The 18,216-nt window shown below is 43.2% G+C and overlaps 2 protein-coding genes across 7 annotated transcripts in view; one reads left to right on the top strand and one right to left on the bottom strand.

Moving 5' to 3' along the window:
* The window catches only part of GRID2IP (Grid2 interacting protein), a 57,738-nt gene extending 53,197 nt beyond the window's left edge, over positions 1-4,541 (bottom strand). For all 3 annotated transcript variants that reach the window (XM_087867121.1, XM_045813310.2, XM_087867115.1), the window contains exon 1: positions 3,630-4,541. The gene's annotated coding sequence lies outside the window, so the exon portion shown is untranslated. The remainder of the gene's footprint in view (positions 1-3,629) is intronic.
* A 96-nt stretch (positions 4,542-4,637) lies between these two features.
* On the top strand, positions 4,638-17,773 carry ZDHHC4 (zDHHC palmitoyltransferase 4). Of its 4 annotated transcripts, XM_045813379.2 has the most exons (8): positions 4,638-4,694; positions 5,180-5,318; positions 5,947-6,070; positions 6,815-6,888; positions 7,766-7,944; positions 9,482-9,607; positions 10,938-11,182; positions 17,435-17,773. In XM_045813379.2, the coding sequence occupies exons 3-8, from the start codon at positions 5,954-5,956 to the stop codon at positions 17,723-17,725; spliced, it is 1,032 nt and encodes a 343-aa protein (XP_045669335.2). In that variant the 5' UTR covers positions 4,638-4,694; positions 5,180-5,318; positions 5,947-5,953; the 3' UTR covers positions 17,726-17,773. The 4 variants fall into 4 exon arrangements, with proteins under 4 accessions (XP_045669335.2, XP_045669336.2, XP_045669337.2 ...); XM_045813380.2 differs by lacking the exon at positions 4,638-4,694 and having other exon boundaries at positions 5,180-5,345; XM_045813381.2 differs by lacking the exon at positions 4,638-4,694 and having other exon boundaries at positions 5,180-5,371; positions 10,938-11,155.
* The last annotated feature ends 443 nt before the right edge of the window (positions 17,774-18,216 follow it).

The following is an 18,216-nucleotide window of genomic DNA, read 5'->3' as shown; positions in this document are numbered from 1 at the left end:
AAAAAAAGCCACAAAAGAAAAGGCTAATAAATGTATTTCAGAATTTAAAATCTCTGTATGACAAAGACACCATGAGCCAAGTTAACAGATATGTGACATATAGAAGAAAATATCTGGAATTCATGTCAGAGACTAATATTCAGGGGATTAATATTCAGAATGTGACAGAGAATATCTATTTCTTCTTTTAGTAATAACAACCTACCAAGTGTTAGCTGAACACAGGGCAACACAGCCAGAGGCTACATTTCCCGGCTCCCCTTTGGCCGTGTGACTAAGTTCCTGCCTGTGCGATCTGAACAGGAAAAGCTAAGCACAACCTACAAGTTCCATTTTTAAGGGTAAAGGGCTTTTCTTTCCTTTCCTTCTCTCCCCTTTCTCAGGGCCTTGAAGGTGGTGCCCTTGGGGCAAGGACACCACCCTAGTGCCGTGGCCCCAAACTGTGCACAGAGTGCCCTGGGGCCCCACAGTGAACTCAGATGGGTGCCGTGGGGGTATCGTAACAGTCTGAGGAAATGAAACTACATCTGTGTTGTACATGGCATGACAGCTGAACTAGTTCACGTTTTCAGCGTTAGATCACTAAGTTCCTCATAGCACATCTTTGAGAAGATGGATTTAGAAGCAATTGCCACTGGAATATCTATGGTGAGCAAGAAATGAGAATGGTGGTTTCCAATCTGATTGTAAAGTTTGATAAATCCAGGGGTGCTAAGTTGTTAGGGCATAAATATTTATGAAGTTGTTCAGAGCTCATTATTTAATAAATGGGATTGCTATTCTTTTGGCCAAGGAGCTCTGCGAAAAAATTTCTAGGACACTTAAGGGTGCTGTGTACCGAGAAAGTCTGAGAATTTGTGCCTAGTGATGGAGAACAAGATAGGAAGCATCTGGGTCCTCGTGTGATCTTGTGGATCTCCTCGAACAGAACTGCCTACCACAGCTGGACCGCCACCTACTCTGGACTGTAGACTTCTTTCCTATCAAAGCCATAGTGTTTGGGAGTCTCTCTGTTACAACAGCATACAGACACTGTAGGTGTCCTGCCTATATCCCCACAGCCCACGGTAGAGGTCACCTGTAGATGGTTCCTGTACATGGTGATGGTTTCCTGACTCTACCTGAGAGAGTGGGGCTGGGCTGGCCTCTGTGTGGGCAGGCCAGAAAGATGAGGGAGTTACTACCCCAGGAGTGGTTGCGTGAAGACCCCTGCTGCTTTGTCCTTCACTGGAACAATCCTGAGGCATGGTCTATGGAGCCTCTCAGAAGATCCCCGGTGAGACTGAGCCCCAGGTGCCCACGTCTACTCATCAACATCTGCTTTCTTGTCTTTCTACTCTTCTCTCACTTTCCCAATCCCTCACCATGTTTCCTGGGAATATCTCCAAAAACAAGCTACTAATATCAAACCCTTGTCTTGGAGTTTGCTTTTTTTTGGGGGGGGGTACCTAAACTAAGAGAAATGGCTAGCCTATACCTTAACAAATACATAATATATGTAAATAAATACTGCAAAGCAACAAGAAAATGGTAAACAACTCAAATAAAAATGGCAGATGGTAACTGTAAGCAACTCACAATAGAGGAAAGATAATTGCCCAATAAACACATAAGAGGTTCATCACTAGGAACTGGCCAGTGGTAATTAAGATAGCCCAGCACAGGGGCGCCTGGGTGGCACAGCGGTTGGGCGTCTGCCTTCGTCTCAGGGCGTGATCCTGGCGTTATGGGATCGAGCCCCACATCGGGCTCCTCTGCAATGAGCCTGCTTCTTCCTCTCCCGCTCCCCCTGCTTGTGTTCCCTCTCTCGCTGGCTGTCTCTATCTCTGTCAAATAAATAAATAAAATCTTAAAAAAAAAAAAAAAGAAAGATAGCCCAGCACAGTAATTGAGAACACCAATTGATTCTTAGTCCAACAGTCTGAGTTTTTTCATGGCTCTAATACTTTCTAGAACTATGTCCCTAGGAAAATTATTTAACTTCTTTGTGCCTCTATTTCTTTCTTTTTTTTTTTTTTTAAGATTTTATTTATTTATTTGACAGAGAGAGACAGCCAGCGAGAGAGGGAACACAAGCAGGGGGAGTGGGAGAGGAAGAAGCAGGCTCCCAGCAGAGGAGCCTGATGTGGGGCTCGATCCCAGAACGCTGGGATCACGCCCTGAGCCGAAGGCAGACGCCTAATGACTGCGCCACCCAGGCGCCCCATAGGTAAATGTTTGTTAAGCAAATAAATAAAACATCATTTCATCCATCAGAATAGTAAATATTAAAGGAACTGATCTATTAAATGTTGGCAAGGGTCTGGAGAGACAGACTCTCTCAGACATTTGTGGCCGAAGAGCAATTTAATAGCATTTATTAAAATTAAAATGCCTATCTGTTCTTTGGCCTGGGAATTCTGCTTCGTGGAAAAATACCCCTACTTGTGTGTGATGAATCTCATTAGGTATTTCCACTGCAGCATCGTTTGTAACAGCAAAAACTGAAATGAACTGAAATGTTGAGTAACAGAACAGTTACACTGCAAACTGGTGGCCCTTGGGCTAAATTTGTCCTGCAGGTATCTTCTGCTTAGTCTGAACAGTGTTTTAAAATCCTGGATTAGTTGCCAACATTACAAAAATTAGATTTACGTTATAAAAGTCCAGATTTTCAAATACTCTTAAAACACTGGAATTCAAAGGGCGCCTGGGTGGCTCAGTTGGTGGAACATCCCATTCTTGGTTTCAGCTCAGGCCATGATCTCAGGGTCCTGGGATCGGCCCCCACTTTGGGCTCTGTCCTCAGCTTGAAGTATAAGATTCTCTCTCTCCCTCTGCCTCTCCCCTCACTCGCTTGCTCGCTCTTTCTCTGTCTCTAAAATAAATAACTAAAATCTTAAAAAAAAACCACAAATTAACAATCCTGTGGTCTGCATAAATAGCTATTTCTGCTCACTACAAGACACATCTACTCCACGTTGTCACTTTACTTACTACCTGCAGAGCCCCTGTAGGCAGGAGAATGTGGGGCCCTGGCAGATGAGTTGTGGCTCAGCTATGTAATGAAATGTCTATAACGAGATAAATACAATATAGTAGATACACATGTGGAAAGACCACTCAGACTGAAAAAAAAAAAAAAAGGAAGCTAGGGGACCATTATGTGTGATGCCATTTCTGTAAACAACAACAAATTATATATTTGTACATATACACTAGAATGTAAACTATACAGTTCAGGAATTTTTCTGTTTTATTGACATATTCCCAGTGCCTAGAGTAGTGCCCGGCATATACTGGGTACTCAATATATATCTATTGAATAAATATTTATGAATAAATGTATAAAAGAATTTTGGGAGGACACATACTAAATAAATGATTAATTTTGTCAAGGGACTGGGATTTGGGGGTGGTATTCAAGGAACTGTTTTGTATAACTTGATTTTTTTGTTTATAAGAACATATTGCTGTATTACTTGTGTACACTTAAAAAAAATTAAAGACAACCCTGCACAAAGTGCCATAGGTGATCAAACCCAGATTCAAAGTTAAGTCTCAACTGAAACCATCCCAAGAAAAATGAATGGGGATAAAAATAAAGTTCTGCATTTATGAGCCAAAAAAAGTAACCCAAAATACTTAACCACTAGCTCAGAATTAATCAGCAGGGTGATGAGTCAGCTGGAGACAGGGGATATCGGATGAGGTTCCAGCCCACTCTGGGTATGGGATGAGGTTCCATCCATAACCACAGTCTTCCCTGGTGGCATCACAGTTTCTGATTTGCGGCTTTTGTTTGTTCAATTCTGTGTCCACGAGTTCATGAAGGCTTTGCACACCATGTACCAGAAGGCGCCCAGCGTGTAAGTTTCTTAAAAAAGGAAAAAGAAAAGGAATCAAGAAGCTGGGGTCGGTCGCAAAGACCAAAAGAGAAGAGCTTGAAAGCCAGTGTTTTGGAGATCAGACGGTTCCCCTCAAAGGGAGGACGAGCCTGACAGATTTTCAGAAGCATCAAGAATAGACCGGTCTCTGCGGATTCAGAGGCATTCGGAGCAAAGGAACACCCCACAGGGGACGTCTCAATGCTATGTTTGGAAGCAGCTCTTCTCACCCCAGGTCCAACTATCATTAAACAGCCTTCCTTCTTATCCTCCAGGTTTGGAGTCAAGCAATTGTCACTGTTCCCGGGGGCAGGATGTTCAGAGCTGTTCCGAGACAGCAGGAGCAAAGACACTGGGACGGGTCTGACAGAACCCAACGGTGTGGTTAGCAGAAAGCAAAGCAAGTCCTGCCCATCGCGAAGACTCGGTATAGGAGCCCCTACGTGTGCCCGCCATGGGCCAGCCGTGGTCCCCCCTTGGCCGGGTCAACCCAAGCTGCCAGGAGGCTCGGCCCGCTTCACAACGCCCGCACTGACTTGGGACGGTCTTTTCGTAAGCTTTTCTGGTAACAGTGCTCCAAAGCTTGATTTTCAGCCCTCAGACCCGACCACCCCTTCTGAAAGGGCTAAGGAGCCCAGCCGGGAACGCCGCCCAGAACACGAACTCCAGCCGGGAGCCCCGCCCCCAGCTGCCGCCCACAGCCCGCACTTCCGCCGGAAGCGGGTCTGACTGCCGGCGTCGCGTGTAACGTCACAGGCCCGCCGGAAGTCTAAAGAAGCGCCCTGAAGGCGCCACCTCGGTGTCGCTGGCGGTTGGCCGATCCCGGCGGTAAGGCCGCCTCCGAGGGTCTTTTTTTTTGACACCCAACTGGCCAAGGGGTGTCTGTTTCCTTGTCTGATACGCCCTTCCACCTTGTGTGTGTGTGTGGCCGCAGTCCCACCTCCACTCCGCCGGGTGCTCAGGCACCCACCGTGTCCCCTCTGCGCCTCTGCACCCTGTCCCCCACCCAGTGTCCTGGCCCCCAGGGAAAGCTCCGTCCAGGCCCACCCGTCGGGACTCTCGGACAGTGTCGCCTCAGATAAGCCTGTCTGTCCGGTGGCCAGCGTGGACACCTCAGGGACTAGGGATAGGAACCGCGATCCAAGGCTCCTGGCTTCATCTTCCCAGTTAGCTTTTCCTCCCGAAATCCTGTAACCCTGTTCACCCCGTGGGATCTCAACATCCCCCAACTTTCAGATTATTTCCCACAATTTATACCGCCCCTGACTCCCACCCTGTTTTATTGTGTGAGTGTTTTATCGATGTCTCTACAGCCAGATCCAGCCTTCTAGAAGAACCATGCCTCCTGCAGCTTTGGGTGCTACCTGTTGTGCCAGGCACACGCCGCTGCACAAGAGGAGATGCCGTTTGAATTCTCCGTGAATGTTGGGAGGAGGAATGTCCGAGCTGCCGGTAGAAAATTAACCAAACGAGAAATATGTAGGCTGGGGACCCTGAATCACCTCGTGAGAATTGCTGCTCTTTGTTTCCTCGGTCTTATCTCGTGAATAGTTTGTAGTTTGGTTATCTCAATTGGAAGTCCGGCCCGGAGTCATATCTGCTAAGGCCAAAAGTAACCGTTTCCAGTTAATGCAGGCCTGTGTGTTGACTCTGGTCCCTGTGGGTGACCCACGATTGTTGTGGGAGTGAGTCCCCGACTGCCCCTGGGGGATGCTTGTTCAGTAGCATTGTCAGCAGATTCTTTTGGGTACATTCCGTATCAATATCTGCGTGGGTTTATATTTAAGTAAGTACAAAGATGATTTGTTGCTGGTGGGAGGAAAGGGGTATGCATTTTGCACATTTCCTCCCATTTTATTTTGGAATTTGCAGGCAGGAGATGCCCTAAATAAATCACAGTGGTTTGATTAGGAAACTGTTGAAGGAGAGAGAACTCAGGACCATCTGGGAGGCCTCAGTGCAGAGCACTGTGTGCATAAGGGCAGATAAATTCTGTTTGGGGAGTCATTTACAGAGTTGATGTCTGAGAATATGGAATATATCCCTCAGTAGTAGTCACACTTTTTCTGTTTCTTTGTAGCCCCAGCATGGACTTCTTGGTTCTCTTCTTGTTCTACGTGGCTTTGGTGCTGATTGGTATTGTTACGATATGCATCTGCTCAAAAACCCATTACCTGAAAGGCCTGGTCAGAGGGGGAGCACAGGTAATGATGGTGCTTGGAGAGCACTGGGATTTGACTACCACCAGTCTAAAAGGCTCATCAGTTCCCTGACAGAACAAAAACACACCATTTTTATTTACTTCTTTCATTTATGGTATTTTTGGTATATTCAAAGTCTCTGTTTTTTGTTACTGTTGAAAGTAATCTTGTGATGTTGCTTTGAGAGAAGATAACATTCTCAAGGTTGGCTATTTTTCTTTGAATTTGATGCCTGTAATTGGGCCTGGATGTGAGTAATGTCTGCCTGGAGGGGCCTGATGGGTGGAACTGAGGGCTGTATGACTAGGGAGCTGAGCATCAGGTGGCCCACACTCCTTCAGGGGTCAAAGTGAACAAAGTTGGGGTCAGCAGCCTTTGGGAAGGGGTTGACTTGGGAGTGACCTGTGCTAATGCCCAGTGATTGCAGATGGACTCTGGAACCTAGGATTGAGCCCAAGGCAGGGAAAGGAGTAGAGTTCACATTACCTAATCCAGCCCCTCTGCTCTCCTCTGTTTGCCTGAAGACCCTGATGTGGTGCTTTTTTTGGAGTTAGGGTGAAGAGGAAGGAGCTGGCATCAAAGGAAGACCAGCTGAGGGAAGCCTGCATTTTATTCTGTCTTAAATCTCCTCTCTGCCCATGTACAGAAACGCAAATCCCCAGTATTGCCAGCTGAAAGCGAAGCATCTAATTTGTTTGGGAGTGGGGGGAATGAGAAATGACATTGAATCTTTCTCTTCTGTTTTAGATAATTTCCTATATAATTCCAGAATGCCTTCAGAGAGCTATGCTAAAATTGCTTCATTACCTCTTCCATACACGGTATTTATATTTCAGAGTTTAAATACTATCTTCTTTTCGGGGCATCCGGGTGGCTCAGTTGGCTAAGTGTCCGACTCTTGGTTTTGGCTCAGGTCAAATTGAGATTGAGCCCCAAGTCGGGCCCCTTGCTGGGCATGGGGCCTGCTTAAGATTCGCTCTCTCCCTCTCCTTCTGCCCCTCCCCCTGCTCATGCACACTCTCAATAAGTAAAATCTTAAGAAAAATGATAAAAAAATAAATATTATCTTCTTTTCTGTTTTGATTATTAATTGTTGCTTGTCCCCTAGCTTCAGGATGCCCCGTTTCCAGCCATAGTTTGGAGGATCAAGAGTCCTGGGTTCAGGACCTCTGCTTGTAAATAATCTGACTTTTATTTGAGTTTTCGCAGAAATATTTAACGAATGGCAATATTACGTGCATTTGTATAAAAAGAGATATATCCTGATACCTCAATCCCCAATAAAGATAATAGGGGCGCCTGGGTGGCTCAGTTGGTTGAGCCATCCAGCTCTTGATTTCAGTTCAGGTCATGATCTTGGGGTCGTGGGATTGAGCCCCGCTTTGAGCTCCTGTCTCAGTGCGGAGTCTGCTTGAGAGTCTCTCTCTCTCCCTCTGCCCCTCCCCCTGCTCCCGAACGCATGCGCGCCCACTCCCTCTCTCTCTCTCTGAATAATTAATACCCTAAAAAAAAAAAGTTAATAGATAACATCTATTGAGTACTGAGTATTGCGAGGCACAGTGAGAACTCACATCATCTCTTATGTAATTCTTGCTATTATCTCAAGCCCAAAGGAAGTGGTTGGCCCTGAGTTAACTTTGGTATGACTTCTTCATGGAGAAGGCCCTGTGAACATACCACGTGCCTTTTTCCTTTCAGAAACTACACCTTCGTTCTCCTGCACCTCATCTTGCAAGGGATGGTTTACAGTGAATACACCTGGGAAATATTTGGCTACTGTCAGGAGCTGGAGTTCTCCTTGCATTACCTTCTTCTGCCCTACCTGCTGCTGATCGGAAACCTGGTGTTTTTCACACTTAGCTGTGTGAGCAACCCTGGTAAGTTGAGGCTCTCAGTACGGAGATTGGCGACACCTCAGCCGTCCGTTTTACAGAGCCACAGACTAGTGATCCCTCTGGGGACTTTGTAAAAGATGTGTTATGTAGTGTTTGCATCATCTTCTCGTTGTGATTGTCTTCTAATTTTATTTTTTTCTTCTCTGGCCCTTGGGTTACTTAGAACTGTGTAAAATTTTCTATCAACTTTTTAAGTTTATTTTTGGATACTTTCACTAATACTGGTTATATAGAGTGTTTGTGGCCTCTGTGGCACTGTTTCTTTTAAAAAATTTTATTGATATTTGCATCATGCCCAGTTATGTGTTGTTTTTGTAAGTGATCTGTGTGGGCTTGAAAGAGTATATTTTCTGGTTCTTGGGTGTAGACAGCATGTGAGTCCATTAAATCAAGTTTGTTAATTATGTTCAGATCTTTTATATTCATACTAATTTTTTTGTTTGATAAATTACTGAGAGAGGTATGTTATCTCATTCTGATGTCGATTTGAGGTTTCTCCTTGCAGTCAGTTTTGGGTTTACTTATTTTAAAGCTATTGTATATGTGCGTATGTAAAATAGTTATATATATATTTGTATTATATGCATTCAAGTTTAGAATTGATACTCTCTTTTCCTTGAATCTTTTTTCAAAATATAATGAGCCTCTTTGTCACTAGTAATGCTCTTTGCTCTCAGTTCTCTTTTGTCTGATGTTAATATTATTATACTTTTTTTTTTTAAGAGGGAGAGAGGGGTGGGGGAGAAGGGGCAGAGGAAGAGGGAGAGGAAGAATCTTAAGCAGGCTCCATGCCCAGCAAAGAGCTCAACGCAGAGCTCGATCTCACGACCCTGAGATCATGACCTGAACTGAAATTAGAAGTTGGATGCTTAACCAGCTGAGCCACCCCGATGCCCCTTACCCTTTTTTTTTAATTGATGTTTGCATGGTATCTTTTTTCCATGTCTTTACTTTTAAGCTTTTCTATCCTTGAAGCATGAACTGTCCATCAACTGACGAATAGGTAACTGTGATGTGCCTATTCAGTGGAACAGTATTCGGCAATAGGAAGGAACGAAGGAGTGATATGTGCTAGAACATAGAGGAACCTTGGAAAACTATGCTAAGTGAAAGAAGGCCGATACAAAAGACCACAAGTTGTATGATTCCATTTATATGAAATGTCCAAACAAGGGAAATGCGTGGAGACAGACAATAGATTAGTGATTGCCAAGGGCTGGGATTCGAGAGAAATGGGGGGTGACTGTTAAGGGGTTTCTTTCTGAAGTGATAAAAATGTTCTGAAAGTGACTGCAGTGTTGGTTGCATAACTCTGTAAGGTACTAGAAACTATTGAATTGTGCACTTTAAACGGGTGAATTGGGCTTATGAATTGTATCTCCATAAAGCTGTTTATTTTCAAATGAGTTATTTAGAACATTAAATATACAAGTTTTAGTTGCACTTTGTCAGGACACGTTTTGTGAACGTTGAGTCCACCAGATTGCTCGAAACCGACACTTGTGCTTATGTTTTTCAGGTACCATAACAAAAGCAAACGAGTTATTGTTTCTTCAAGTTTGTGAATTCGACGAAGTGATGTTCTCAAAGAATAGGAAGTGCTCGACTTGCAATTTAAGGAAACCGGCACGATCCAAGCACTGCAGTAAGTTTGGCTTTGGTTCCTCCAGCTCTGCCCTTGCACAGCAGACACGTGGGCCTGGTCGGTAAGGAAATGTTACAGAAATCTAGCAGCAAGGCCATTTGTCTGCCAGACATGGGGCCGCCACTACTCATAGAGGTGGTGGTTTCTTTCAGAAGACTGGAGGTGAACTTTTTTTTTTTTTTTTTTAAGATTTTATTTATTTGTTAGAGAGCGAGAACGGGTCAGGGGAGGGGCAGAAGGAGAGGGCGAAGCAGGCTCCCCGCTGAGCAGGGAGCCTGACACCGGGCTTGATCCCAGGACCCTGAGATCATGACCTGACCCGAAAGCAGACGCTTAACTGACTGAGCCCCCTGGCGCCCCTGGAGGTGAGGCTCTTAATGTTCTTGTGTAGTGGGCAATTCAGCCCTGGGCATAACAGCCCTTCCTTTGCCACGTGGCAGACCATGTTGCCCAACAGGAATTTCTGTGGGATGTTGTGTTTGCAGGTTTCAGTCGTGGTAGAGCCTGATCTTCTGAGGAATAGCTAAGGTTCTAGGCTAGTGCTGTCCAACCAAAATATAATGTGAGCCACATATGTGATTTAAATTTTCTAGTAGCCACATTACAAAAGCAAAATGAGGGAACATTAAATTTAATGATATATTGATTTAACCTAACATATCTAAAATATCATTTTAATGAGTAGTCAATGTAAAAATCATTCATGGATAGTTTATATTCTCTTTTTCATACTAAGTCTTTGAAATCTGGTATATATTTTCCATTTACAGCACATCTCAACGGAGACAGTAAATTTTCCTTGGAAAAACTTGATCTGTGTTTAGATTTCATAAAATTTGCTGTTGGAAGAGCAGACTCACATACCCAAGTTATTCCAGAAGTTCTTAATAACTGAATCAGTACCAAAAGAATCATTTTTCTTTAATACCCACAAAACGGTTCATCTTTGTCAGAAGAATTGATTTGACTTTAAAGCATCGGTTTTTAAATTGTCCAAATTAAGTAAATTTACTTAGTCTTCTGTCATCTCAGTATTGCTCACATAGAACTTAAAGGAGCATTGCATAAATTGAAAAACTACCCTAAATTTATCAATATCAACAGAGCATTCTTTCAGATTTTTCTTGTAGCCACATTTCAAGTGTTTAATACCCACCTGTGGCTCGTGGCCCCTGTACTGGACACTGCGGTTCTAATAGCTCAGTGATAGTGGCTGCCATTTCTTCCAGCTCATACTGCCAGTAGTTTGTAAAAATCTCCATAGATGTGCTCGGTCTCATTGTTTCATCAAGGACTAACTCAGAGCTGTGACTTTCCCCTTTCTGCGCAGGTGTGTGTAACAGGTGTGTGCACCGTTTTGACCATCACTGTGTTTGGGTGAACAACTGTATCGGGGCCTGGAACGCCAGGTACTTCCTCCTCTACGTCTTGACGTTGACGGCCTCAGCTGCCACCATGGCCGTTGTGAGCACTGTGTTTCTGGTCCAGTTGGTGATGTTGTCGGACTTGTATCTGGAGACTTACATTGATGACCTTGGACACTTCCAGGTTATTGACATTGTCTTTCTTATTCAGGTAATTAATATTCAGGTAATTATGTTGTAGGATGTATGTTTCTGACTTTAGGTTTCTTTTTTTTTTTTTTTTTAAGATTTTATTTATTTATTTGACAGAGAGAGAGACAGCCAGCGAGAGAGGGAACACAAGCAGGGGGAGTGGGAGAGGAAGAAGCAGGCTCCCAGCGGAGGAGCCCAATGCGGGGCTCGATCCCAGGGATCCGGGATCATGCCCTGAGCCCAAGGCAGACGCTTAATGACTGAGCCACCCAGGTGCCCCTGACTTTAAGTTTCAAAATTGGAAGAAGGACATTTTCCTAGTCAAAAGAGAAGCCATTCCTTTTTTAAAAATTAATATATAATTTTTAAATTTTTAATTATTTAAGATTTTATTTATTTGAGAGAAAGAGAGCGTGCACATGCACATGTGTGAACAAGGAGAGGGGCAGAGGGAGAGAGAATCTCAAGCAGACTTCCCAGTGTGCGTGGAGCCTGATGCAGGGCTCAGGCTCACAACCCTGAGATCATGACTTGAGCTGAAATCAAGAGTCGAATGCTTAACTGACTGAGCCAACCAGGCACCCCAATATATAATTTTTTTCATTGATATACAATACACATACCATAAAATTCATCCTTTTTAAGTTTATTTTTTTAATAATCTCTGTACTCAATGTGGGGCTTAAACTCATGACTTCAAGATCAAGAGTCACATGTTCTTCCTACTGAGCCAACCAGGTGCCCCTAAAATTCATCTTTCTAAAGTGTACAGGCTAGTGGTTCAGAGTTGTGTAACCTCCACCACTATCTAATTTCAGAAAATTTCATCACCCCAAAAGTAAACTCTTATATCAGCAGTCATTCCCCATTCCCCTCTTTCCTGGCGACCATTAATCTGCCTTCTGTCTTTTATGAATTTGCCTTTTCTGGGCATTTCACATAAGTGGAAGTGTGCAATCCGTAGCCTTTTGGACTGGCTTTTTTTTCTTAGCATAATGTGTTCGAGGTTCATCTGTGTTATAGCATGAATCAGTATTTCACTCCTTTTCATGGCTGAATAATATTCCATTGTGTAGATGGACCACATTTTATTCATTCATCACTTAATGAACATTTGAGCATTTTCACTTTTTATTTTTGAGTAAGGCTACTATGAACATCCGTGTACAAGTTTTTGTGTGGATACAGGTTTTCATTGCTCTTGAGTCATACCCAGGAGTAGAATTGCTAGGTCATATGGTGACTGTATTTGTAATCATTTGAGGAGCTGCCAGATTGTTTCCCAAAGCATCTTCACCATTCCCTCCAGCTGTATATGAAGGTTCCAACTTCACACATCCTCACTGAACATTTGTTATTATCTGTCTTTTTTTTTTTTTTTAAGATTTTATTTATTTATTTGACATAGAGACAGCCAGCGAGAGAGGGGACACAAGCAGGGGGAGTGGGAGAGGAAGAAGCAGGCTCCCGGTGGAGGAGCCTGATGTGGGGCTCGATCCCAGAACGCTGGGATCACACCTTGAGCCGAAGGCAGACGCTTAACGATTGCGTTACCCAGGCGCCCCTATTATCTGTCCTTTTGATCAAAGTCATCCTAACGGATGTGAAGTGGTGCCTTATTGTGGTTTGAGTTGCATTTCCCTGATGACTTAATGACGCTGAGCATCTTTCTGTGTGCTTTTTGGCCATTTATATGTCTTCTTTGGAGAAGAAGATTTAGAGGAGAAGCTCATTTTTCATTTGATTGTGTTTTCTTCTTGTGTTGTAAGAATTCTTTGTATAGGCTGGACACTTGACCCTTCTCAGATGTAGAATTTGCAAGTATTTTCTCCCATTCTGTGGGTTGTCTTTTCATTTTTTGGATAGCTTTCTTTGAAACATAAACGTTCCGTATTTTGATTTTATTTTTTCTTTTGTTGCTTATGCTTTGGTGCCAGATGTAGGAATCCATTGCCTAATCCAAGGTCATGAAGATTTACACGTAAATACTCTTCTAAGTGTTTCTATAGATTTAGCTGTTACATTTAGGTCTTTGATCCTTTTTGAGTCAATTTTTGTATGTGCTGTACTGTTGGGCTCTAACTTGATACTTTTAGTATGTGGATGCCCAGATGTCCCAGCATCTTTTGTTGAAAAGACCCTTTGCTTATTGAGTTGTTTGGGCACCCTTGTCAAAAATTAATTTACAATAATGTAGAGTTCTTTTAAAAACTCATCTGATGACGAAAAGATTTCTACTGCATTTATGGAAAGTAGCTTATGAGCAGTTACTATTCTTCTTCTTAAGTGTTCCTTTGTTTTCAAAGAAAATAAAATGCCATGACCAAGTGGGATGTAGTCCATGAATGCAAGGTTGGTTCAATATTAGGAAATTGATTAATATTTTACACAGCATTATTAAATATAAAAGAACAATGACATGATTAATTTTCTAGATGCTGAAAAGCGTTTCACAGAATTCAACACCCATTCTAATAAAAACACTCAGAAAATAGGAATGGAAAGATACTGTGTTACAGTTAAAATACATAGTCTTAAAGCCAGTATTTTCTTAAAATTTATTTTGAAATAATTATAGTTTTACAGGAGATTACAAAGAAACACACAGGAAGCCTATGAGCTCTTAAGCCCCTCCCCCCATGCCAGCATCCCTATACCACCACAGCACAAGGCCAAAACCAAGCAATTGACATTGGCACAGTCCCCAGAGCTAATTCAGATTTCACCAGTTACATATGTGTTTATTTGTTTTGTGTGTGTGTGTAGCTCTGTGCAATTTGTCACATGTGCAGCCGTGTACAACCACCACTACAGTCAACATGCTCTATTATCTGTCACCACACACTCCCTCCTGTTACCCCTCACAGCGACAGCTTCCTCTCCACATCCCTAATGCCTGGCACCACTATTCCCTTCTCCATCTCTGTTATTATGTTATTTCAGATTGTTACAAAAATGGAATCATACAGTATCTTTTTGAGGTTGGTTTTTTCACTCGGTGCAGTTTCCTTGAGATCCATGCGAGTGGTTGCATGGATCTAGGGTTCCTTCCCTTTTTACTGCTGCATAGTATTCCACGCTTTGTTTGACCATTCACTTTCCGAGGGACCCTACTAAAGGCTGTATTGAACATTTCTGTTTTCAAGTTCCTGTGTGATGATCTGTCTTCACCATGATCGTTGGGGTGATGATGAGTCCATTTTAGGTCTTGGAGAGGACGGCCATACTCTTTTCCAGAGTGGTTGTACCATTGTACATCCTCACCTGTGATGGGAGAGGGACTGGTTTCTCTGCATCCTTTGTCAGCGTTTAATGTTATCAGTATTTTTCATTTTTTTTTTTTTTTAAAGATTTTATTTATTTATTCGACAGAGATAGAGACAGCCAGCGAGAGAGGGAACACAAGCAGGGGGAGTGGGAGAGGAAGAAGCAGGCTCATAGTGGAAGAGCCTGATGTGGGGCTCGATCCCATAACGCCGGGATCACGCCCTGAGCCGAAGGCAGACGCCTAACCGCTGTGCCACCCAGGCGCCCCTCAGTATTTTTCATTTTAGCCATTCCGGTAGGTGTGTAGCGATAACCTTGTCGTTTCAACCTTGAGTAGTTTTTACTCTTAAAATTTTTCCAATTATGGGGCGCTTGGGTGGCGCTTGGGTGCTTTGGTTAAGCATCTGACTCTTGATTTCCACTCAGGTTATGATCTTGGGGTTGTGGGATCGAGCCCCATGTTGGGCTCATAAGTTGGAGACATCATGTTGCTTTGCCCCTAAATACTTGAGCAGGCATTTTTAAAGAATGTCAGCCTTCTACATAACTACAATTATGTTATCTTACCGAAGAAAAGTAATAACAAATCTATGTAATAAATATAGAATATGTATGAATATATAATAAATCTAGTCCATATTCAAATTTCCCCACTGTTTCTCTCTTTTTTTTTCTTCATTTTTTTCAAATGTATCTTTTATAGCTTTTTTACCTCCTTGAACCAGAAGCCACCTCAATGTTAGGCATTGCATTCGAATGTTCTGTCTTTTTAGTCTCTCTGTCTAAAATACTGCCCCCGCTTTTTTTCATGAAATTGATGTCTAGCAGTTTAGTCAGTGGTCTTTAGAATGTCCCTTGTTCTAAATTTGCCTTTTTCCTACTTCTATCAACTGATTTCCCCCTATTCCTGCATATTAATGTGAACTGGAAGTTTTTTCTAGAGCCCTGACTAGATTCAAGTTAAACATTTTTGGCAAGAATGCTTCCTAGGTAGGGATGTGTATTTCGTGTTGCTTCCCATCAGCTGCAACATAGGACCAGTGATACCCAGCTCTCTCCATGGGTGAAGTGCATTTTCCCCTTTGCAGTGTATATGGTTTTGTTTTTGTACTTAGGACTTTATGTAGGATAGAGTCTAAAAAATACTTACTGGATCAGAGATTATTGACATTTATAAATCTCTCGATTTTAATATATATTGTCAGATTGCTTTTTAAAACCTGTGCCTAGAGCGATTTGTCAGTGTTCGTTCCGTTGAGTCAGGGCAGGCAGTGAGGATGTCCGGTGGCAGCAGGTGCTTCTAGTTTGGTAGGAAAATATGGTGTTTCCTTTTTAAAAATTATATTTCTTTCATTACTTTTGATTACTTTTCTTGTTCGTCAGTCATTTGTAGATCTTTTATGAATTATGTCCTTTAACTGTTTACCTGTTTGATACTAGAATTACTTTTGATTAGAGATCATATAGTAATGATAGTTCATTCTTATATTTGTTTTCTATTTGTGTATCTTTTTTTGTATAAAAAAGTTTAGACAGCCTCTCATCAATTGTACCTTTTCTTTGTAACTTCAGTTAGAAAATCTTCCCCGTCAAGAGAGGCATCTACTTTTGTCTTACTCCTGACTTTCAAAAATACTGAACTGTTGGGGTGCCTGGGTGGCTCAGTCATTTAGGCATCTGCCTTCCGCTCAGGTCATGATCCCAGGGTCCTGGGATGGAGTCCTGCATCCAGCTCCCTGCTCAGCAGGGAGTCTGCTTCTCCCTCTCTCTCTGCCCCCCCCCATCGTGCTCGCTCGCTGTCTCTCTCAAATAAATAAAAAAAATTTTTTTTAATGACCTTTCAAAATTCATTTTATTATAAAAAAATAACATAAAAATTCAAGCAGTCCAGAAGTGTCTAAAATGAAAAGGTGGAGAAGCGGGGAAGTGGGCATAGGTGGTCAAGGCACAAAGTCATAGTTGAAAGATGAATAAGTCCTGGGGAGGTTATGTACAGCCCGGGGACTGTAGTTAACAATACTGTGTTGTATACTTGACAGTTGCTAAGAGTGGGTTTTAAAAGTTCTAACCACATAAAAACATTGTAACTATGTGTGGTGATGGGCGCATTAACTAAGCTTGTGATCTGCTGTATGTCATGTTCTGCACCTTAAACTTTCACAATGTCCTGTCAGTTATATCTCAGTAAAGCTGGGGGGAGAAGCATAAAATTGAAAACATCTTTAGAAAAAAACGAAAAGAAAACTGGGAGCTCTACCCCTCCCCTCCCAACAGCTTCGCTCCCCAGAGGCAGCTACTTCTGTAGTTTGGCGCGTACATTTCAGGCTTTTTCCTCTGTGTGTTTATATAGTCACAGGCCTTCATTGAGTCTGTTTTTGTTTTTTGCACAAATAAGATCCCATTGTGATCCTCGCCTCTTGTCTTTCTCACCCAGCAATATTTTATCAATGTCTTTTCCAAATCAGTAATAGAAATTGATCCTATTTTTACCGGTTCCTTATTATTTCAGAGTGTGACTATCTCAGGGTTTTACTCTTCCTCATGGATGGACTTTTGACATGTTTTTTTTAGGAAGAGGGGCGGTTAAAATCAGTATAGTGAATAGTCTTAAACATGCATTTCTGTGGTCTTCTGTTTTGTTGAGAGAGAGACTGATCTCCTGTCCATCTGGACTTTATTTCGATGCGTGAGCTCAGATATGTATTTATGTCTTTGTTTTACAGCTAACTGGCAAAGCACCACCTCCTGAGTCTCCTTTCCCTTTTCCTTCAATGTACACATTTCGCTTATCTCACTTGAAACTCTTGTACATACTCGGGTTTCCTCCCGGGCTGTTTGTCAGGGCCGTTTATGGTTTTGTGTTCAGGCGGTCAGATGCGTATGGAGGTGGGTGAGCTGGGTGGGCAGCTCGCACGTGTTTGTGGACCGGGCCGGGGCTGGCGGGTGCTGACCCTCCCTTGTGTCCCAGCCTGGCTGCCTAACGCACTTTCTCCTTCACCCCCAGTACCTGTTCCTGACCTTCCCAAGGATCGTCTTCATGCTGGGCTTTGTCGCCATGCTGAGCTTCCTCCTGGGGGGCTACCTGTGCTTCACTTTGTACCTGGCTGCCACCAACCAGACCACTAACGAGTGGTACAGAGGTGACCGAACCTGGTGCCAGCATTGCCCCCACACGGCCCGGCCCCCATCAGCAGAGCCCCAGGTCCACCGGAACATTCACTCCCATGGGCTTTGGAGCAACCTTGGAGAGATCTTCCTACCTGCCACTGCACATTATGAGAGAAAGAAGAACTAAGAATGGGAAGTGTTACTGCCACTTAAATATAGTATACATTTATTTATACATATAGGTACTTACTTTCTAAGTGTTGGTGTGGTGTTTTTTGGTTTTGGGGGTCTTTTTTCTGGCTTTTGCATGTTTAAAAATCGGCTTTCCGTGGTTAAGGAAGGGAGGAGAAACTAGTGTTTACTGAGTGCCGAATCCTTGCAGCTGCCATGCTAGATCCCGTGGTAGAAATCCCCCTTGCTCATCCTCTGTTCTCTCAGCCTGTTGGAGCGAGTATATCTGAAGTCCTGGTGCCAAGGGCATCAAAGATGACTTCTCAGAGATTCCAGCTAACCGTGGTCTCCCACTCTAGACTCTAGGCTTCCAACGGGAGGGGACTTGACTGTGTCCCCTGATGTGCAGGAGAGTTTCAGTGAGGTGGGGCTGTGCCTGGCTGCACCCTCTTTGATGCCCTTTCCATCTCTCCCAGGGAAGGGCCTTGGCTTTTCATCTCATTGATC

The sequence above is a fragment of the Ursus americanus genome, chromosome 2 (assembly GCF_024610735.1).
Source record: "Ursus americanus isolate L20-20 chromosome 2, mUrsAme1.1.p, whole genome shotgun sequence".
Lineage (NCBI taxonomy): Eukaryota > Metazoa > Chordata > Mammalia > Carnivora > Ursidae > Ursus > Ursus americanus.
Note: the sequence above shows the minus strand (reverse complement) of the source record. Positions and strands in the feature narration are given on the sequence as shown.

Bases quoted from the DNA above. Each gene is read 5' to 3' on its own strand.
- ZDHHC4 (XM_045813379.2), top strand. From the start codon at position 5,954: ATGGACTTCTTGGTTCTCTTCTTGTTCTACGTGGCTTTGGTGCTGATT. The intron at 7,945-9,481 runs GTAAGTTGAGGC...TATGTTTTTCAG, and splicing joins TAGCTGTGTGAGCAACCCTG to GTACCATAACAAAAGCAAAC. The intron at 11,183-17,434 runs GTAATTAATATT...CTTCACCCCCAG, and splicing joins ACATTGTCTTTCTTATTCAG to TACCTGTTCCTGACCTTCCC.